At 42.6% G+C, this 20,716-nt stretch overlaps 2 protein-coding genes and 1 long non-coding RNA gene across 3 annotated transcripts; 1 reads left to right on the forward strand and 2 right to left on the reverse strand.

The window, feature by feature from the left end:
- Positions 1 to 2,203: 2,203 nt before the first annotated feature.
- On the reverse strand, positions 2,204 to 6,984 carry LOC135565496 (kinesin-like protein KIF16B). The gene is made up of 5 exons (XM_065012542.1): positions 6,868 to 6,984; positions 5,620 to 5,717; positions 4,082 to 4,197; positions 2,839 to 2,981; positions 2,204 to 2,383 (listed from the first exon to the last, which is right to left on the reverse strand). Exons 1-5 carry the CDS (start codon positions 6,982 to 6,984, stop codon positions 2,207 to 2,209), a joined length of 651 nt encoding a protein of 216 aa, XP_064868614.1. The 3' UTR covers positions 2,204 to 2,206.
- Positions 6,985 to 12,528: 5,544 nt separating this feature from the next.
- LOC135565544 (uncharacterized) lies at positions 12,529 to 14,651 on the reverse strand. Its single transcript, XR_010461658.1, has 3 exons — positions 14,435 to 14,651; positions 14,263 to 14,336; positions 12,529 to 12,601 (listed from the first exon to the last, which is right to left on the reverse strand). It is a non-coding gene; the product is annotated as an uncharacterized LOC135565544 (long non-coding RNA).
- Positions 14,652 to 18,679: 4,028 nt separating this feature from the next.
- mad2l1bp (MAD2L1 binding protein) lies at positions 18,680 to 20,716 on the forward strand. The gene is made up of 3 exons (XM_029640038.2): positions 18,680 to 19,084; positions 19,475 to 19,773; positions 20,072 to 20,716. Exons 1-3 carry the CDS (start codon positions 18,733 to 18,735, stop codon positions 20,615 to 20,617), a joined length of 1,197 nt encoding a protein of 398 aa, XP_029495898.1. The 5' UTR covers positions 18,680 to 18,732; the 3' UTR covers positions 20,618 to 20,716.

Raw genomic sequence — 20,716 nt, forward strand, 5'->3', positions numbered from 1 at the left:
ATTATATTTATTTTTGTATAATTTATCTGATGCAACATACATTTAGCTTAAAATGTTGATACAGGTGAATCTTCGTTCCATAATGCAATTGTCAAAAGCACAGCAAAGCGGTTTCATATGACAGAGATTAAAATATTGCTGTGTTTATAATGTGAAGAAACAATAGTGTATCAACATTTTAAGGCAAACGTTCTAATCTGCTGCATTTTTTTGTGGGCATTTAGAAAGAGGGGAGACTTAATATGCAACAACTAACATAGGTTGCTAATACAGTGGGGCAAAAAAGTATTTAGTCAGCCACCAATTGTGCAAGTTCTCCCACTTAAAAAGATGAGGCATGTCATTTTCATCACAGGTACACTTCAACTATGACAGACAAAATGAGAAAATAAAAACCAGAAAATCACATTGTAGGATTTTTAATTAATTAATTTGCAAATTATGGTGGAAAATAAGTATTTGGTCACCTACAAACAAGCAAGATTTCTGGCTCTCACAGACCTGTTACTTCTTCTTTAAGAGGCTCCTCTGTCCTCCACTCGTTACCTGTATTAATGGCACCTGTTTGAACTTGTTATCAGTATAAAAGACACCTGTCCACAACCTCAAACAGTCACACTCCAAACTCCACTATGGCCAAGACCAAAGAGCTGTCAAAGGACACCAGAAACAAAATTGTAGACCTGCACCAGGCTGGGAAGACTGAATCTGCAATAGGTAAGCAGTTTGGTTTGAAGAAATCAACTGTGGGAGCAATTATTAGGAAATGGAAGACATACAAGACCACTGATAATCTCCCTCGATCTGGGGCTCCACGCAAGATCTCACCCCGTGGGGTCAAAATGATCACAAGAACGGTGAGCAAAAATCCCAGAACCACATGGGGGGGACCTAGTGAATGACCTGCAGAGAGCTGGGACCAAAGTAACAAAGCCTACCATCAGTAACACACTATGCCGCCAGGGACTCAAATCCTGCAGTGCCAGATGTGTCCCCCTGCTTAAGCCTGTACATGTCCAGGCCCGTCTGAAGTTTGCTAGAGAGCATTTGGATGATCCAGAAGAAGATTGGGAGAATGTCATATGGTCAGATGAAACCAAAATAGAACCTTTTGGTAAAAATTCAACTCGTCGTGTTTGGAGGACAACGAATGCCGAGTTGCATCCAAAGAACACCATACCTACTATGAAGCATGGGGGTGGAAACATCATGCTTTGGGGCTGTTTTTCTGCAAAGGGACCAGGAAATCTTTGGAGGGAGATGAAAGTTTGTGTTGCCCAGCAACAGCCCCAAAACATCACTGCTCTAGAGATCTGCATGGAGGAATGGGCCAAAATACCAGCAACAGTGTGTTTAGACTTACAGAAAACGTTTGACCTCTGTCATTGCCAACAAAGGGTATATAACAAAGTAGAGAAACACTTTTGTTATTGACCAAATACTTATTTTCCACCATAATTTGCAAATAAATTCATTAAAAATCCTACAATGTGATTTTCTGGATTTTTTTTTCTAATTTTGTCTGTCATAGTTGAAGTGTACCTATGATGAAAATTACAGGCCTCATCTTTTTAAGTGGGAGAACTTGCACAATTGGTGGCTAACTAAATACTTTTTTGCCCCACTGTATGACTAGGATTGTGCCTTTGCATACTGGACAATGAAAGAAGGTTTATATAAAATAATTGCCTCCACGGATATGGTCTGGTTTTGGCTAGGCTTCTTTGAAGCAAGACATGCCTCATAACATGTAATAAAATGTTCAGGTTTCAAAACAATTAAGTATATGTTTTCAAATGCATACTGCTCATTAGTGGTGTGAGACGCGCCGATGAAGCTTTCCTTTCGTTGCCTTTGCTATTTGTGATGCTGTAGCAGCAGCTCTCGCGCTGTCTGACAGATTTTCCGCTCAAAGGCTCTGTATCCTGTACCCGTGTGATAAATAAGATCCATAACGAATATACTTCACGCAAAACAATTTGCAAATTAACCTATAGACTGATAAGCATGAACAGTAATATGCATTTCCATCGAATAGAATTTCCATGAATGAATAGGCTAAAAAGCATAATTTCCCAATTCGATTGTTTTTCTTCTCCCAGACAATTGATCAGCAGCAATTTTATTTATTGGCTTTACATTAAGAAAATATGTAATCGGCTAAAAGCCGGCTAACAGAAACCCTGGTGTGTGTGTGTACTAAGCATCATTTACCAAGAGCAGAGATGACAATGCCCAGTGTGACCAGGGACTTGTTGATGTTGGCTCCTTCCTTCAGCCTGGCACCAGTGGCGCATGTGGCGTCAGCCCTCTCACTGCCCGCCAAATCTACCAGGTGGATCTTACTCAGCATTTCACATGGCAGCTCTGCATCAAAACGAGCCTGGAGATGGGTACATTGAGCTGTTATCCATGGGAATGAAGGGAGGGAGAGAAGGATCCAAAGCAAACCATCCATTTAACAGAGGGGAACTAACAATCAATACTGTGCTACTTAACATATATAGCTGGATGTGGCTCAAAGCAACATGTTCAATACTAATATTGGACACATTTACTCAATAAATGGACTAACTGGCTCTTGAGGGCTGGTCTTCAGTTGCACCCTAAGGCTAGAAAATAATGTATTTACAAAATCAAGTGTCAACCACACACACCACTTGATAAGGTTATAAGCATGGTTGTGGGTTCAATTCCCTACAGGGATCACACAGTTACACAGAGAAACATTTTTATGACTCAATGTACAGTAAGATGCTTTGGATAAAAGTAGCATATGTTGTTATTTTAATCAAAATAGATGTACTGAACACTTGGTCACTAACAGTGTGTGTGTACCTGTGTGAAGTTGATGGTGAAGATGGCATGCGAGCGGCTGCTAACATCGTTCATGCCCGTGCTCGACGTGGTGCGTTTGGCTTTCCCAGCATGCAACAGCTTCTCTATATCCCTGTAGTTCTGAACCAGGTGCTTCGACAGGTCTGTACACACACCCCAAGGAGAGTCACACCCAACACATCACATATGCTGACATGCTCAGATCCTGTTAGCCACTATGACCTGTCTGAGTTGGTTAGCATCATGTCTGTCTACGGCCCATACCAGTAGGAGAATCTCACTAGAGAAAGGAGCCTTGTCAACATAGAACTATACCCTTTCCAGACTTACGGAAAGTGCCGCCTTGAAAGCACCTCAGCTACGACATGTTTGTTTGTCTGCAAAGGTACACTACAACTTTTTAAATGCCTGCCATGAAACCTCTGGAGATTGTTTCGAAGCGCCACTGAACAGCCATTTTACTTGTCTGTAAAGGAATGCCGCTTCTGGGACTAACGTCCATCACCAGAACTGTCAATTAAATAATCTCCAGCTGCCAGCACTCAGACCACTCTCCTTAAAAAATGGATGCTAAGGTTTATTAAATACTGTGACTTAACAAGACATTTAGTAGAAATAAAACATCTAGCTACCATACCATAAAAAATGACACTGCAGTAAAATCAGCTATTTCTAATGTGGTCAGGGAAACATACAAAACATTCTACGCCAGAGCAGAGTTCTACTGTCTGAAAAAGTACAGTGTTTCTGATGCAAAACTTTTTTTAAATTCTCTTAAAGGTTATCAATTGTTGCTATCGACACATCACTGTATCGGCATTCAGTCTGTAACGGGTAATATAATGAATAGAATGGTCTTGGAATCTATAACCCTGGTAATTTGACTGGTAAAGTCATGGGGAAACTCGTAACGGCTGCCTGGTATTGTGATGCAATCATTTCCATGGCATTTTGGAATGTTCTATCAACTGATGCTGGATTGCCATGGTAATTTAGAATGGAATGTATTTTTGCAGTGTCAGTTGAGTTGACTCAACAAATCACAGCACAAATTGAAGTGTACACTTTCAGCTTTTACCTCCTATACTCAAAATGGCTGCCAGTCCACCCATTATGCCATCATTGACTTGACTGGAGATGCCATCTCTATTCATTGTATTTATATGCTTGTCAACATCAAGATTATATCACTGGTCTGTTCTTAATCAATGCGGTAGTATGGTTGTGCGAGAGGAAGTCTTACCCTCCACATACGGCCCATCCTTGGGGTGTTCTCTGACCTTGAGTCCTGACCCATTCTCTGGGCTCTTCTTAGTCGTGAGAAGATCCTGCACACGCTCGTTATAGATCTCCAGGTAACTAACAGAGGAACACATTGAACATTTCACGTCACCATCGTCGGGCTGCAGAACAATCTACCGCAAGCTTCCTTCAGTAGCTAAATTCTCTAAAGAGGTTTGCTATTTGTGGTTTAAACTACTAGTCTTCATTCCACTATCACACCTCAGAGAATTACATCAGTCTGTGAAGACGTTAGAAAGCTACTCCATTTCCTGATGTCTGTCACACTGACATGGCTCCTTTCATTCAACCATAATAATAATATCAACACAACTTATCACTAGATCCAAATCATCCACTGACATAAATGGTATTTTCAAGCTCATTTTCAGCTCACAGTTAACGAATTACCCAATTAAACCATGTCAGAAAAACACATTAAAATCCATGATTTTTCTCATCGATTGTTGTACTGACAGAGATTAAAGAGACACTAACTTCAGAGAAAATCATATTCACCGCCTGAACAGAGACACTGTTCGTTTGTTAGCGAGAGGAAATGACAGTGAATGTTATTGCTCAGTTGTTTGGAAAACCCGAGTCAACGACCTGCCTACTTTAATGCTCACAATGGTTTCTCTGTGAGCACACAAATGAAAGCTGAAACAACTTCCAACTGAATACATTTTAAAACGCCTAGATGCTATTTATTGAATTACAATAGTTCTCACAACCCATTTATTCTGACAGTGGCTGGGGAAATGTTTTTATTTAGTCAAAAGCAAAAATAATTATTACTGACAGGAGAGACGTTAAATTACAGCATTTCTTTATGCTCATTGGCATAGACTTACTGCATGCACTCTGTACTCCTCAATCATTCACAATGGGCAGAAGTCTATTAAGGCAGAAGCTTAAGGCTTGCCAGTCAGGTCAGCTACTGTAGCAATTAGCTCAGCTAGCCTTTCCTATGAGGATTGGCAGTCAGGTCAGCTACTGTAGCAATTAGCTCAGCTAGCCTTTCCTATGGGGATTGGCAGTCAGGTCAGCTACTGTAGCAATTAGCTCAGCTAGCCTTTCCTATGAGGATTGGCAGTCAGGTCAGCTAGCACTTATCTATGGGGTTTGGCAATTAATTCAGCTAGTGGATAGCTAGCTATTATCCCTCAGACTTCCAGTTGGGGCATCCTCCACATATTGTTCTTATCTGCACTACTGGCTAAAAGTCTAGTCAGGTAAACGCAGCAAAAACCAACAGAGATGGCCGCACATGGTCCATTCCTCACTTGTCAGGTAATTAGTTACTTGTTAGAGAGGAGCTTAATTAATATGCCCTCCAGCCAAGACCATTGGACCACGGTGTCTGCCAGACGTATTTAAACTGCTACTGGTCCCCCAGAGGAAATCTGTACCTTGTAGCCATCTCTTGCGTCACCATAAAATGTTCCGTGACAGCATCCTGGTTGTTGTTGCTTGTTGCGCAGCAGTGCTGACTCTTACCTGACCTCTGTGCGGAAGGAGGCCCCATCCCCCTGGCTCTTCTCTGATATCTGACAGAACAGGCCTTCACAGATCCGTGGAATCAGACCAAAATCTCCCTGCAACAGTAGAAAGTATGACAGAGGACTTACATTTATATTTGCTAAACATACATACTGTAATTATATAATACCCTTCAGAATTATTTACATTTATTATAAATTAAAACTGTATTTGATTAACCTTAGTACTATCCCTGTTCACCATTAGAGGCTGTGGTAAAACGTTTCCTATATTCCATCTCCTCTTCTGTCCTGTACACACAGACTCATCCATTCAGGCAACTGCTTTAACAGCCTACAAATACCAACTAGCCAGCCAGCCAGGGCATCTAATGTGGAGTTAGCGTCACTGAGGCGTAACAGCACGTCGGTCCACTCTGATTTGTGATGTCCTGTCCTTGTTTCTAATTAGCACACACTGCAGATAGTGAATAATGTTATTAACAACCCTGTATGATTATCCTACATGTTGACAGCAGCTCTGCATGGTGCCGTTGACCTTGTATAAAAGTCTCCTGGTGGTTAGACAAGCAGAAAACTCATTAGCCTCAGACGGTCTGACTTGTGTACTGAGTGTTTCCTGTGCTGTGCAAGGAGGAGAGAGAGATCTGGGAGAGAGACTAAAGGGACGGGACTCAGACGACTCCACTCATCACATGTTCTGATTAGTGGAGAGTAACAAATCACATTTTATGTCACATGCGCTGAATTCAACAGGTGCAGATCTTAGTGACATGCTTACTTACAAGCACTTAACCGACAATGCTTTAAGAGGAGGAAAAGAAGTTACATTGAAAATCAGAGTAACAACTAATTAAACAGCAGCAGTAAAATAACAATAGTGATGCTTAATACAGGGGGTACCAGTACAGAGTCAATGTGCGGGGGCACCGGTTAGTAATATGTACATTTAGGTAGAGTTAGTGACTATGCATAGCAAATAAACAGAGTAGCAGCAGCTTAAGAGGGGTCTGGGTAGCCGTTTGATTAGCCGTTCAGGAGCCTTATGGCTTGGGGTAGAAGCCATTTAGAAGCCTCTTGAACCTAGATGTGGCGCTCTGGTACCGCTTGCCATGCAGTAGCAGAGAGAACAGTCCATGACAAGGGTGGCTGGAATTTTTAGGGCCTTCCTCAGACACAGCCTGGTATAGAGGTCCTGGATGGCAGGAAGCTTGGCCCCAGTAAGATACTGAGCTGTACATACTACCCTCTGTAGTGTCGTGCGGTCAGAGGCTGAGCAGTTGCCATACCAGGCAGTGATGCAACCGGTCAGGATGCTCTCGATGGTGCAGCTATAAAACATTTTGATGATCTCGGGGCCCATGCCATATCTTTTCAGTCTCCTGAAGGGGAATATGCTTTGCCGTGCCCTCTTCACGACTGTCTTGGTGTGCTTGGACCATGATAGTTTGTTGGTGATGTGGACACCAAGGAACTTGAAGCTCTCAACCTGTTCCACTACAGTCCCGTCGATGAGAATGGGGACATGCTCGGTCCTCCTTTTCCTGTATTCCACAATCATCTCCTTTGTCTTGACCACGATGCGGGAGAGGTTGTTGTCCTGGCACCACACAGCCAGGTCTCTGACCTCTTCCCTATAGGCTGTCTCATCGTTGTTGGCTATCAGGCCTACCACTGTTGTGTCATCGGAGAACTTGGTGTTGGAGTCGTGCCTGGCCATGCAGTCATGAGTGAACAGGAAGTACAGGAGGGGACTGAGCACACACCCCTGAGGTGGCCCCGTGTTGAGGATCAGCGTGGCGTATGTGTTGTTGCCTACCCTCACCACCTGTGGGCGGCCTGTCAGGAAGTCCAGGATCCATTTGCAGAGAGAGATATTTAAAACATGGATACAATTGGTTCATTCAGGAAGAAAGTCATTTAAAGTCTTTAAGTCATACCACAGATTCTCAGTTGGATTGAGGTCTGGGCTTTGACTAGGCCATTCCAAGACATTTACACGTTTCCCCTTAAACCACTCGAGTGTTGCATTAGCAATATGCTTAGGGTCATTGCCCTGCTGGAAGGTGACCACCCGTTACGCGAGCGCAGCAAGGAGCCAAGGTAAGTTGCTAGCTAGCATTACACTTATCTTATTAAAAAAACAAAAATCAATTTTAACAATCACTTATTAACCTAGTAATATCATCAACCATAGCTTGTCCAGTGTTGCATATAATCAATGCAGTGCCTGTTAATTTATCATCGAATCACAGCCTACTTCACCAAACGGGTGATGTTTTAACAAAAGAGCATTCGTTGCACTAATGTACCTAACCATAAACATCAATGGTTTTCTTAAAATCAATACACAGAAGTATATTTATTTAAACCTGTATATTTAGTTAAGAAATTCATGTTAGCAGGCAATATGAACTAGGTAAATTGTGTCACTTCTCTTGCGTTCATTGCATGCAGAGTCAGGGTATTTGCAACGGTTTGGGCAGTCTGGATCGTTGCGCAACAATTTGCCAGAATTTTACATAATTATGACATAACATTGAAGGTTGTGCAATGTAAGAGCAATATTTAGACTTAAGGTTGCCACCGGTTCGATAAAACACGGAACGGTTCCGTATTTCACTGAAAGAATAAATGTTTTGTTTTCAAAATGATGGTTTCCGGATTTGACCATATTAATAACCAAAGGCACGTATTTCTGTGTTTATTATATTAAGTCTATGATTTGATATAGTAGTGACTGAGCAGTGGTAGGCAGCAGCAGGCTCGTAAGCATTAATTCAAACTTTACTGCGTTTGCCAACAGCTCTTAGCAATGCTTGATTCACAAGCTGTTCATGACTTCAAGCCTACCAACTCCTGAGATTAGGCTGGCAATACTAGTGCCTATTAGAACATCCAATAGTCAAAGGTATATGAAATACAAATGGTAGAGAGAGAAATAGTCGACGCGTCATAATTCCTATAATAACTACAACCTAAACTTCTTAACTGGGAATATTGAACCACCAGCTTTCATGTTCTGAACAAGGAACTTAAACGTTAGCTTTTTTACATGGCACATATTGCACTTACTTCATTCTCCAATACTGTGTTTTTCCATTATTTAAACCAAATTAAGAATGTTTCATTATTTAAGACTAAATATATTTTATTTATGTATTATATTAACAAGTGTTCATTGTTCATTCAGTATTGTTGTAATTGTCATTATTACAAATATATCAAATAAAAATTGGCCGATTAATCGGTATCGGCTTTTTTTGGTCCTCCAATAAATCAGTATCGGCTTTGAAAAATCGGAATCCGTCGACCTCTACACAGCATGATGCTGCCACCACCATGCTTCACTGTGGGTATGGTGTCCTCGGGATGAGGTGGTGTTGGGTTTACGCCAGACATAGCGTTTTCCTTGATGGCCAAAAAGCTACATTTTAGTCTCATCTGACCAGAGTACCTTCTTCCATATGTTTGGGGAGTCTCCCACATGCCAAAGACCAAACATGTTTGCTTATTTTTTTTCTTTAAGCAATGTTTTTTTTTCTGACCACTCGTCTGTAAATCCCAGCACTGTGGAGCGTACGGCTTAAAGTGGTCCTCTGGACAGATACTCCAATCTCCGCTTTGGAGCTTTGCACCTACTTCAGGGTTATCTTTGGTCTCCTTGTTGCCTCTCCGATCAATGCCCTCCTTGCCTGGTCCGTTAATTTTGGTGGGTGGCCCTCTCTTGGCAGGTTTGTTGTGGTGCAATAGTCTTTCCATTTTTTAATAATGGATTTAAATGGTGCTTCATGGGATGTTCCAAGTTTCTGATAGTTTTTAGAACTCAACCCTGATCTGTACTTCTCCACAACTTTGTCCCTGACCCGTTTGGAGAGCTCCTTGGTTTTATAGTGCCCCTTGCTTGGTTGTGCCCCTTGCTTAGTGGTGTTGCAGTCTCTGGGGCCTTTCAGAACAGGTGTGTGTATATACACTGAGATCATGTGGCACTTAAATAAAGTCCACCTGTGCGCAATATAACTAATTATGTGACTTCTGAAGGTAATTGGTTGCACCAGATCTTATTTAGTGGCTTCATAGCAAAGGGGGTGAATACATGTACATGCACCCCTTTTCCATTTTTTTGAAACAAGTTATTTTTTTCATTTCACCAATTTAGACTATTTTGTGTATGTCAATTACATGAAATCCAAATAAAAACCCATTTAAATACAGGTTGTAATGCAACAAAATAGGAAAAAGACTGACCCGTAGCACAAACATCTGTAGCCATGAAGTGCTTTGAAAGGCTGGTCATGGCTCATATCAACACCATTGTCCCAGAAACACTAGAACCACTCCAATTTGCATACCGTCCCAACAGATCCATAGATGATGCAATCTCTATTGCACTCCACACTGCTCTTTCCCACCTGGACAAAGGGAACACCTGTTTGAGAATACCATTCATCGACTACAGCTCAGCGTTCAACACCATAGTGCACTCAAAGCTCATCACTAAGCTAAGGACCCTGGGACTAAACACCTCCCTCTGCAACTGGATCCTGGACTTCCTGACGGGCCACCCCCAGGCTGTAAGATTAAGTAACACATCCGGCACGCTGATTCTCAATCAATCAAATTTATTTGTAAAGCCCTTCTTACGTCAGCTGATGCCACAAGGTGCTGTACAGAAACCCAGCCTAAAACCCCAAACAGCAAGCAATGCAGGTGTAGAAGCACAGTGGCTAGCTAGGAAAAACTCCCTAGAAAGGCCAGAAGCTAGGAAGAAACCTAGAGAGGAACCAGGCACCGGGGCCCCCTCAGGGGTGCGTGCTCAGTCCGCTCCTATACTCCTTGTGCACTCATGACCGCATAGCCAGGCACGACTCCAACACCATCATCAAGTTTGCCGATGACAACAGACCTGATCACAGACGAGACAGCCTATAGGGAGGAGGTCAGAGACCTGGCAGTGTGGTGCCAGGACAACAACCTCTCCCTCATCATGATCAAGACAAATGAGACGATTGTGGACTACAGGAAAAGGAGGACCAAGCACGCCCCCATTTTCATTGATGTGGCTATAGTGGAGCTTCAAGTTCCTTGATGTCCACATCACCAACAAAATAACATGATCCAAGCACACCAAGACAATCATGATGAGGGCACTGTTACGTACTAATTCTCAGAGTTAAAACTCAACTGACACTATGAAAGCTTAACCAAGTTTATTCTTCCCAGAGGATCAATACAGCTGCATTAGACAAAGACATTGTTCACACAAGCACTGATATTTAACCCTTTCTCCTAGGCCGAGTCTCCTCCTACACATCTGAACAAACATTGTGTCTTTACTGCTAGGCAGGACAAAGTAATACGGCCATAAACGTACTTCTCCCTTAATGTAACCTGACCGGATCTCGACCCCCCTTCATCACTAATCCATGGCTCTCTCCCCTTATCAATGTCTGCCACATGTGATCGCTTCCCTGCACTCAATATTTCAATAGGATACCTGATATAATGCAAACATTACACATTACCCTCTCTCCCTCAGTGATATGAATAAGTATATTTCATATCCTCAGAACCCAACAGCACGACAAAACCTATTGCCCCTCAGGAGACTGAAAAGATTTTGCATGGGTCCTCAGATCCTCAAAAGGTTCTACAGCTGCACCATCGAGAGCATCCTGAATGGTTGCATTACTGCCTGGTATGGCAACTGCTCAGCCTCCAACTGCAAGGCACTACAGAGGGTAGTGCGTACGGCCCAGTACATCACTTGGAGTCAAGCTTCCTGCCATCCAGGACCTCTATACCAGGTTGTGTCCGAGGAAGGCCCTAAACATTGTCAGATTCTAGCCACCCTAGTCATAGACTGTTCTCTCTTCTACCACATGGCAAGCGGTACCGGAGCGCCAAGTCTAGATTTTCTAAACAGCTAAACAAGCCACAAGACTTCTGAACATCTAATCAAATGGCTACCCAGACTTTTTGCACTACCCTATCTTTAATTATTTGTTATTTTATTATTTTTGGCTTGTAAGCATTTCACTGTAAGGTCGACACCCATTGTATTCAGCGCATATGACAACATTTGATTTGATTTTGATTTGGTTTTAGGTACAGAGTATGCAATGGTTCGGGACAGGTTCACAAGAGTTGGTCTTACTTCAAAATGTATAGTATTATATACAGCCTCAGACAGTGCATGGTGTACAAAACACTGGAATCATAGTAGACAGTGGTGAGAGAGGAGCATAGAGGTGTCCTATATGTAATTATATGGGGTGCAACAGTGATGGGGGTGGTTGAAGAGGGCCCTGGGGGTGAGAGTAAGAGGTGAAATAGGGGTTAAGCCTGAAGCATGTGTGAAAACAGGGTGAGTTCCGTCAGTATCTGAGGGTTCTGCTCTAGAGTACAAAGAACTTGAAGAACATCACTGCAGGACTCAAGTCTGGAGCTGAAGATAAGAGATGTACAGCCTCTTCTCGATGTAGAAAAGAGAACACACACACCACAGAGTATAGCTAATGAAATTGTAACCAACAGCTTACCACCTGGCTTGAGAGTGGCTGCAGGTTTAGAGGTGTGTGTGTGTTCTATACCTTCTCTTGAGGCACAAAGTTGGGGCTTCCGACATCCGTAGAATCGTAGGAGAAATCATAGGAGAATGACTGTCTGACTCTGTCCTTCAGCCCAGTGCCAGGGGTGCCTTTGGAAATGTGCTACAAGCATAATAGCTTAGATTAATTTATAAAACAGGAGGGGTATTGTTATTTTAGTCATTATGCAACATGTCATCCTCATTCTAGAGCCTTTAGTTGTTCCTGATATTTGTACAAAGATGTCTCTAACATTGTCTGTTCTTTGAATATATAAAAAAAATATATGTAGCAATTGACATGAATCAATAATTCACCTTTTTGTTGCAATCTATAGAAGTGGTGCTCCCCTCCATGTGGATAATGACCTTCGCAGACACTTCCTTTTCTCTGTGAAATTAATGTAGAATTTTGAGCAGTTTACTTGAAGTCAGTCAGGCTGTTTTATGTAGAAAACTGAATACAATGCCCAATGTAGGCCTACAGCCAATTGATTGTTAGTGCCTTGATAAATACAGTCAGTGTCGTGATGATAATTGACTTGAATCAGAAATCCCCCTCTTATCAGGTAATTAGATTTTGAACTGTGCAGTTATTCTTTGAAAAATCACCATTGGACTTCAACATGTTTTGTGTGAATCATGACTATATCAAAACATATAGAGCCTTCATTCATATGCGGAGTCATATCTAGCCCATATAGACGCCAACTACATTTAGCCCCTATTGATGATAGTATCTTCTGGCCGGGGGAGTTTTATTAAGAGCCCCAACGCTTGTTCGAAATGTTTACGCTTGCGGTTTTGTTATTCTATATCAGCGAGAAATTATTTTATTTTAAAACACGGTTATATTACCACACACCTTTATAGTCCAAGGATCTTAAATGTTCTGTTTAGGGGAGAATTGGCTGTGGCAGCCAAATACTTCATCTAAACGTGAATCAATTCTCAATTGCAATATTGTTCTAGAAACATAATGCCCCCTCTTTTTCAGTGACAACACATGTGTATTCCTATTGCACACAGGTGTTCGTAGACGCAGATGATTAGCACAGATAGTAGACTCTGCTCTGTTTTCCGTAAACAAGCTCTGTAACATGGACATATGGTTATGTGGGAACCCTAACCCTATAAAGAGTAACATTAGGCTTCTATAGTCCATTAAAGGGCTAAGTCATATGACAAACAAAAAATACTGATATGTCAACATGACTGTACATTCCCAGTGGTTAGAGCGTTGGACTAGTAACCGAAAGGTTGCAAGATTGAATCCCTGAGCTGACAAGGTACAAATCTGTCGTTCTGCCCCTGAACAAGGCAGTTAACCCACTGTTCATAGATAGTCATTGAAAATAAGAATTTGTTCTTAACTGGACTTGCCTAGTTAAATAAAATGTAAAAATAATAATAATAATAAAGGCCTAGTTGAAAAATGAGATATGAGTTTGGGAAAGCCTGTGATAGTACATTAAATCAGTTACACAGTTTAAATTAAGTATTTGAGTTTTTACCCAAAGCCAACCTTTAAAGTGATTGTCCAATGTTTGCAAATGTCTGACATATGACCTATAATTAATGACAAGTGAAATCGTATGTTAAAAAGCATCTTTTCTGTGTTGATAGTGTGGAAGCACCCAAACAACAGAATGGTGCAGGTGTATACTGGTCATTAAAAATATTAAGGTGAGTAGACTGCTGATTGGCCAGACATCATCCTCTGAGGAAATCACAAGCATGTTTTAAACGGGCTGTTTGAGGTGGAGTTTTTGGAAGTGTTTATTCTAGAACATATGCCTTGGCCACAAATACCACTATAGGATGAGTCAACAACATTATTTTGGTAGGAGTTAACAGAATATGAACATATGAGATAGTAACTGAACAGTTACTTTAAAACTGCAACATTTTTACTTTCCACTTATACTGTTTTCAAAATGCCGCTCAATGTACCCAAGAGAAGAATAATAAGTAATGTCAAACTATGTAGAAGTGCTGGAAATACTGTTCATTAACGTTGCCATAGTGCGTATTGACTGACAGTATACAGACCTCTTGATCAAGGGTCTTACACGGACAGCCACACGCACTGACGCCATGGCACAGCGCACTTTCGTCCAAGTCACCTGAGAAGTGCACCGTGTCAGTCACATACGTAGCTACAATCCGTTAACTTTGAAATGGCAACATATTGATTCAGTTTTAATAGCTGTGGGAAACTTACTCGTTTGCAGGCCTCTTCCAATAGTTTACTTCTCAGAACGGACTGATATCAACTTGATTAACTGCGCGATGCAGCAGCTGCAACTGTGCTTGTCCCCGTCTGCACAGACTCACCGCTAGGTGGCTCTACCTGATTTGAGTTCATAGGATTTGGGCTCCAGTCTTCCACGGGCATGTCAAGAAGATATTCCGACACAGATAGAACAATGAGACAGATATTTAGCCGGATGTATAAATGTGAAGCATCCGCTTGGCGTTTCTACTCACTACCTTTATATGGTGGCTAGAGAAGGCCCAGTGTCCAGTGGGAGAAGATGGAGTGAGATGTTTTGTGGACGAAATTCTGTCAAATGTTCTCATCGATGAAACATTTGATCGCAACAGTTTTCTGCTCCCAAAACTATAATTTATTACGAACAGAGTGGACTAAGTTTTGTAGTCTTTACCATTTGCCATAGGTTTAAAAAATTGCGTTGTTTATCGCACACGCGCATTTTAGAGTAGGCGTTCCCTAAAGCCAAATACGTGCTAGAACGCTGCAATAGGATCTCGCTAGCCAGGTTGCGCTTGCTCGTGCTTGGCTCTGTCCCCTTCATTGTTCTGCCTACTATGACTAATTTGTTCCCATTGAAAACGACAGGCTGTGGATAGCCAGGCTCAGCAAGGGAAGATTCTGCAAATGGAAAAGGTTAATGGGAAGAAGATTAAAAGCAATGTACCTCAAATCACATTTTATTTGTCACATGCGCTGAATACAATAGGTCTTACAGTGAAATGCTTACCTGATGCTTATGCTATGTTGAGCGGAGTCATCAATGGGGTCACAATATCTATGTCCATAGGTGATATTAAAGAAAATGTACAGATAGGATTCCTTAGTTTCAATGTTTGAGAATTTGTCCCATATGCACTGTATTGTCACTGACTTTGAGTAAAGCCAGAGTTTCTATGTGTGTGGAGGGAATACGTTAGCCCTAAATATTTCTAAAACTAAAAGCATTGTATTTGGAACAAAGCACTCACTAAACCCCAAACATCAACTATATCTTGTAATAAATCATGTGGAAATTGAGCAAGTTGAGATGACTAAACTGCTTGGAGTAACACTAGATTCTAAACTGTCATGGTCCAAACATATTGACGCAGTCGTAGCTAAGATGGGGAGAAGTCTGTCTATAATAAAGCAATGCTCTGCCTTCTTAACAATACTATCAACAAGGCAGGTCCTACAGGCCCTAGTTTTGTCAAACCTCGACTACTGTTCAGTCATGTGGTCAGGTGCCACAAAAAGGGACTTAGGAAAATTGCAATTGGCTCAGAACAGGGCAGCACGGCTGGCCCTTGGATGTACACAGAGAGCTAATATTAATAATATGCATGTCAATCTCTCCTGGCTGAAGTGGAGGAGAGATTGACTTCATCACTACTTTTATTTATGAGAGGTATAAACATGTTGAACGTAACGAGCTGTCTGTCTAAACTGCTGGTAGACACAGCTCCGACACCCATGCATACCCCACAAGAAATGCCACAAGAGGTCTCTTCACAGTCCCCAAGTCCAGAACAGACTATGAGAGGCACACCGTACTACGTAGAGCCATGACTACATGGAACTCTATTCCACATCAAGTAACTGATGCAAAAATACCTTATGGAACAGCGGGGACTGTGAAGATAAACAAACATTGGCGCAGACACATGCATATACACACACACACACACACGCACTATACATACACATGGATTTAGTACTGTAGATATGTGGTAATGGTGGAGTAGGGGCCTGAGGCACACAGTGTGTTGTGAAATCTGTGAATGTATTGTGTTTTAAAATTTTATAAACTTCCTTCATTTTGCTGGACCCCAGGAAGAGTAGCTGCTCCTTTGGTAGAACTACAGTGTGGACTGATGGAGCTTACATGGATGTTTCTGGAGTAGCAACTGTAGTCAGTGCTTCTACTGGCCTTGCCATGGTTTTGAGGCCTGCTCATAAAATCTTGAACTCATGAATGTGCAGTGTCAAATGACACTTTGATCATTAATAAAGTTGACTTCATAGCTTTAATTGGTAAGGTTATCAATACAACTCGGTTGTGGAAAGCAGAAATGCCAGGATGAAGGTTATTGTGGAGATGGCAAAAGAGATACTGTGGGTAACATACGTTACTGTTGAAATGGCTGCTGACATGCTGAACACTCCTAAGGGTGGATTTTCTTCAGCATAATATAGATCAAGTTTAATGGGGTTGGGGAGTTTTTGGGGGGAGAGACTGTGGTAGAAGTTAGTAGGGATTTATTTTGGTTTAGAATTTTCATGGTAGTATAGAATTGGGCAGATCATGATTGATCGGACATTCAAGCACAGTAGGTGACGGCATGCACTTTAAACATTTATTTGCAGCCATGATATCATAGAAGAAAAAAAAGAAGAAAAAGAAGAAGTGCTGTGGTCTGTCTTGGGTTAGTTATAAACACCTTTGATCCAAAAAAAGATTTGAGTTTTGAAACTGCTGTCAAAGTGCAGTAACTGCAGTCGACTATGGTATTTTGGACGCAGTATTTGTCGCATACTGCAGTTATACTACACTCTGTCTGCAATCTTTTTTCGTAATGGAGCTTTTGTCAAATTAAAGTCAGATTTGACTTTTCACAGCAGGTTAAGAGAACTTAGGGAGTAGGTTGTGATAATACATGTAGCAGGTTAAGAGAACTTAGGGAGTAGGTTGTGATAATACATGTAGCAGGTTAAGAGAACTTAGGGAGTAGGTTGTGATAATACATGTAGCAGGTTAAGAGAACTTAGGGAGTAGGTTGTGATAATACATGTAGCAGGTTAAGAGAACTTAGGGAGTAGGTTGTGATAATACATGTAGCAGGTTTAAGAGAATTAGGTAAATGTTTAGAAAAGGTTTAGGGTTAGTTAAACTGGTAAATGCTGGTCATTTTTGAACATTTGAACATCTTGGCCATGTTCTGTTATAATCTCCACCCGGCACAGCCAGAAGAGGACTGGCCACCCCACATATGCTTTCTCTAATTCTCTCTTTCTTTCTCTTTCTCGGAGGACCTGAGCCCTAGGACCATGCCCCAGGACTACGTGACATGATGACTCCTTGCCGTCCCCAGTCCACCTGACCGTGCTGCTGCTCCAGTTTCAACTGTTCTGCCTTATTATTATACGACCATGCTGGTCATTTATGAACATTTGAACATCTTGGCCATGTTCTGTTATAATCTCCAGCCGGCACAGCCAGAAGAGGACTGGCCACCCCACATAGCCTGGTTCCTCTCTAGGTTTCTTCCTAGGTTTTGGCCTTTTCTAGGGAGTTTTTCCTAGCCACCGTGCTTCTACACCTGCATTGCTTGCTGTTTGGCTGGGTTTCTGTACAGCACTTTGAGATATCAGCTGATGTACGAAGGGCTATATAAATACATTTGATTTGATTTAAAATCCCCCCAAATTCTACTTTTGACGTTCATTTGACTAAAGCTGGATCCCTTAAGATTCCTGTTTTTTTGTGATGCTCGTCGTTTGGTGCAACGCAGACAGGGTGGCGTGAGTGGTGAAAAAGAAGAATCGGTCTGTCCTTTTCAGTTTTGATGTTGAGTCTTTGCCTGACATAGTGATGGTAGGATATATAAGTTATCCCGTGCAAGCTTTTGTGCCAAATACATTACTTTGTTACAGGTGTCAAGCTTATGGGCATGTCACAGCAGTATGTAGGGAGGTTCCTAGGTGTGAGAAGTGTGCAGAAGGGCATGAGACAAAGGAATGTGTAGCACTGGGGAAAGTAGTGGTATGTGTTAATTGTAGGGGTGTCCATGGGGCTGTGGATCTAAAATGTCTGGTCAAGAGAGGCAGGTTGAGGTTTCCAGGGTTAGAGGAGTGCAGAAGTTGTCTTATGCTGAGGCAGTGAAGAAAGTTGAGGTGGTGGTGGCAGCTGCAGAGAGGTATTTGGGCTTGCGAGACTTGACGTCAGAAGAGTTACAGGCTGTGTTAAGTGGTGGTGTCCCATCCTTTCAGGCTGTTGGCCTTAAGTAGAACTAAATAGATTTAAATAGTGGAGTCGGTTGGTAGGTTTAGATGGTAGGGTATTTATTGATTTATTTAAAAAAAAGTATAAGGGAGTTATACTCCAGTGTAGTAGGTGGCGGAAATGCTAAATGTATTTGATGCCAACCGCCGTTGAACCTCAAATAAGAAGAAGAAGGAGCTGGATCCCTTCTAGCAATGACCGGTTTCCATTCGTCTTCCCATGATGCAACGCACTGAGTGGAATTTTTCAAAACGAGTCAGCGATGGCGGAACAAACAAACAGGGAGGTGGTCACCGGGAGCGTAGAGACAATGAATACATTCACAAATGATCACAACCTCCGATCAAAAATGTGTCTCCCCACTTCGCAAGGAAAAGGGATCAACATACACATTAAATCCGACACCAAATGTTACGTCGCGAGCCGGACAAACGACTTATCAGACGAACAATCAGCTACGGAAACCTCGGGGCGACTATCCCAGGAAACACCGACAACAACAAGCAAATGTAACACACCAAACAGCTCAAAGTCAGATGAGATTAACTCCAAAGATATCGTAGTAACCACGGAAAATAAGGAAAACTACATCATCTCCTGTGTTTCTGATGTTGGTCAGTCTCTTCTATTCCTATTCACTTGCGCATGATGTTCACGTGTTGCTATTCGTAGGTAGCTACTGTACTTGTAGCTACGATATCTCTCTGTGTCCATGATAAATGTATCATACGTCAGTCAGCCAGGTCATACGCATGATATGTCAGGAGATCAATACTTTGAAACAGCTGTAGAAATGTTTTTTTTTAGTAAAATAAGCTTATTGAACCAACAACACTTATGACAGCCTAGTCTCTGACTGGTTGCCTGCCACCATGGTGGCTGTCATTAGTCGCGGAAACCCAGAACCTATCTCCTAAAAAGTTATTTAACTGTGTTATTTGACAGTGATCTGCTCAAATTCTGAGGTGGACCTATCAGATGATTCTATTGTGTTCTATCCACAGATCCGTCATCTGCAGGCAGTACCTGTCAGGTTATCACCGAGACCAGCAGCACAGACACAGCCACCACTCTCCCCCCTCTGACCTCCTCCAAGCAGGCTGAGGCTGACGATGCAGAGACGCTACGGAGGGCCAGGGAGGAGGGCCGTGTGGAGGTAATGTTCCCAGGTTTGGTCACACAGGAGGGCTGCTGCCGCTTCGTCAGTGAGATACTGAAGTGTATCCTTTACCAAAGACAACAGCTGCCCATGACCTATGACCAGCTGGTTTACTCTCAGAAGAGACAGCAAGCTGCCATGCAGGTGAGTGCTGGGCAGTGATGCTTCTGACGTTCTCAACCATGTTTCTCTCACTATTTAACATCAATGACTGTTTTCCCTATTTGTCTTTCTTTGATTCCTTTTTTCATCTCTTCTCACCACCTTCTCAAAATGCATTGGAGAAGGTCGGAGGGGATGAACCCTGGGAACCTCCTGCAATACAGATTTATTCCAACCGAATAAATACTGGCTGCTATAATAGCCCTACTCCTAGCAGTGTTGTCTAGGATCTATGAGTTGCTGTTTGACCCCAGGCCCAATCTCTTCCTCTTTCCCCCAGAATGAGGAGGCAGTGGCCTGGAGGCCCGGTCAGTCCACTGCAGAAGGCCTGGACTGGAGGAGGTGCCAGCGTACCCTCCAAGACCTTGAGCAGGTGCTACAACAACTGGAAGTGCTCTTCTCCCTCTCCCTGGTCCCCCGTGTGCTCCTCCTGCTCGGCGGCTCCCTCCTCCTTCCCAAGGAGCTGTACGAAGTCAACATGGAGGATGTGATACTAGCCACCGGCGACCGTAGCCTACGCGTCTCCTCGTGTCTACGACAAGTCTTCCGCACGCTCTTCGTGGCCGACCTGTTGTCTGACGCTAAACCTGTCCGGCTCACAGCCACAACGGTCATGGTTCTGGCCCACAGGGACTGTGGCGTGGGGTGGTTCCGGCCCAAGCTGGATTTCAAGGTCCCCACACGGGTGAAGAGCCAGGTTATTTCTCTGTCTTGTGACCCCAGTAGTGTCTCTGGGTCTGGGGTGTCTGAGGGAGGAAGGCAGACTGCCTGGCAGGACTATGTGTGGTTTCAGGCCCCCTTGACTATCAAAGGCTTCAGCAAGTGACATACAAGGTACAAGGAAGGTACTCTAACCCACAGCCATAGTATAGTATGAGATGAGACAAGGTCCTGTATTCAGAATCTGAAAGTAAGAGTGCTGATC

The sequence above is a fragment of the Oncorhynchus nerka genome, linkage group LG28 (assembly GCF_034236695.1).
Source record: "Oncorhynchus nerka isolate Pitt River linkage group LG28, Oner_Uvic_2.0, whole genome shotgun sequence".
Classification (NCBI taxonomy): Eukaryota; Metazoa; Chordata; class Actinopteri; order Salmoniformes; family Salmonidae; genus Oncorhynchus; species Oncorhynchus nerka.

Excerpts from the sequence above, each read along its gene's own strand:
- mad2l1bp (XM_029640038.2), top strand. The coding sequence starts at position 18,733 with ATGGCGGAACAAACAAACAGGGAGGTGGTCACCGGGAGCGTAGAGACA. Across the intron at positions 19,085-19,474 it reads CTCCTGTGTTTCTGATGTTG|ATCCGTCATCTGCAGGCAGT; the intron begins GTCAGTCTCTTC and ends TTCTATCCACAG. Across the intron at positions 19,774-20,071 it reads GACAGCAAGCTGCCATGCAG|AATGAGGAGGCAGTGGCCTG; the intron begins GTGAGTGCTGGG and ends TCTTTCCCCCAG.
- LOC135565496 (XM_065012542.1), bottom strand. The coding sequence starts at position 6,984 with ATGGGCCCCGAGATCATCAAAATGTTTTATAGCTGCACCATCGAGAGC. Across the intron at positions 5,718-6,867 it reads ACCGCACGACACTACAGAGG|GGAGATTTTGGTCTGATTCC; the intron begins GTAGTATGTACA and ends CTACTGTTGCAG. Across the intron at positions 2,384-2,838 it reads TCACCATCAACTTCACACAG|GCTCGTTTTGATGCAGAGCT; the intron begins GTACACACACAC and ends ACCCATCTCCAG.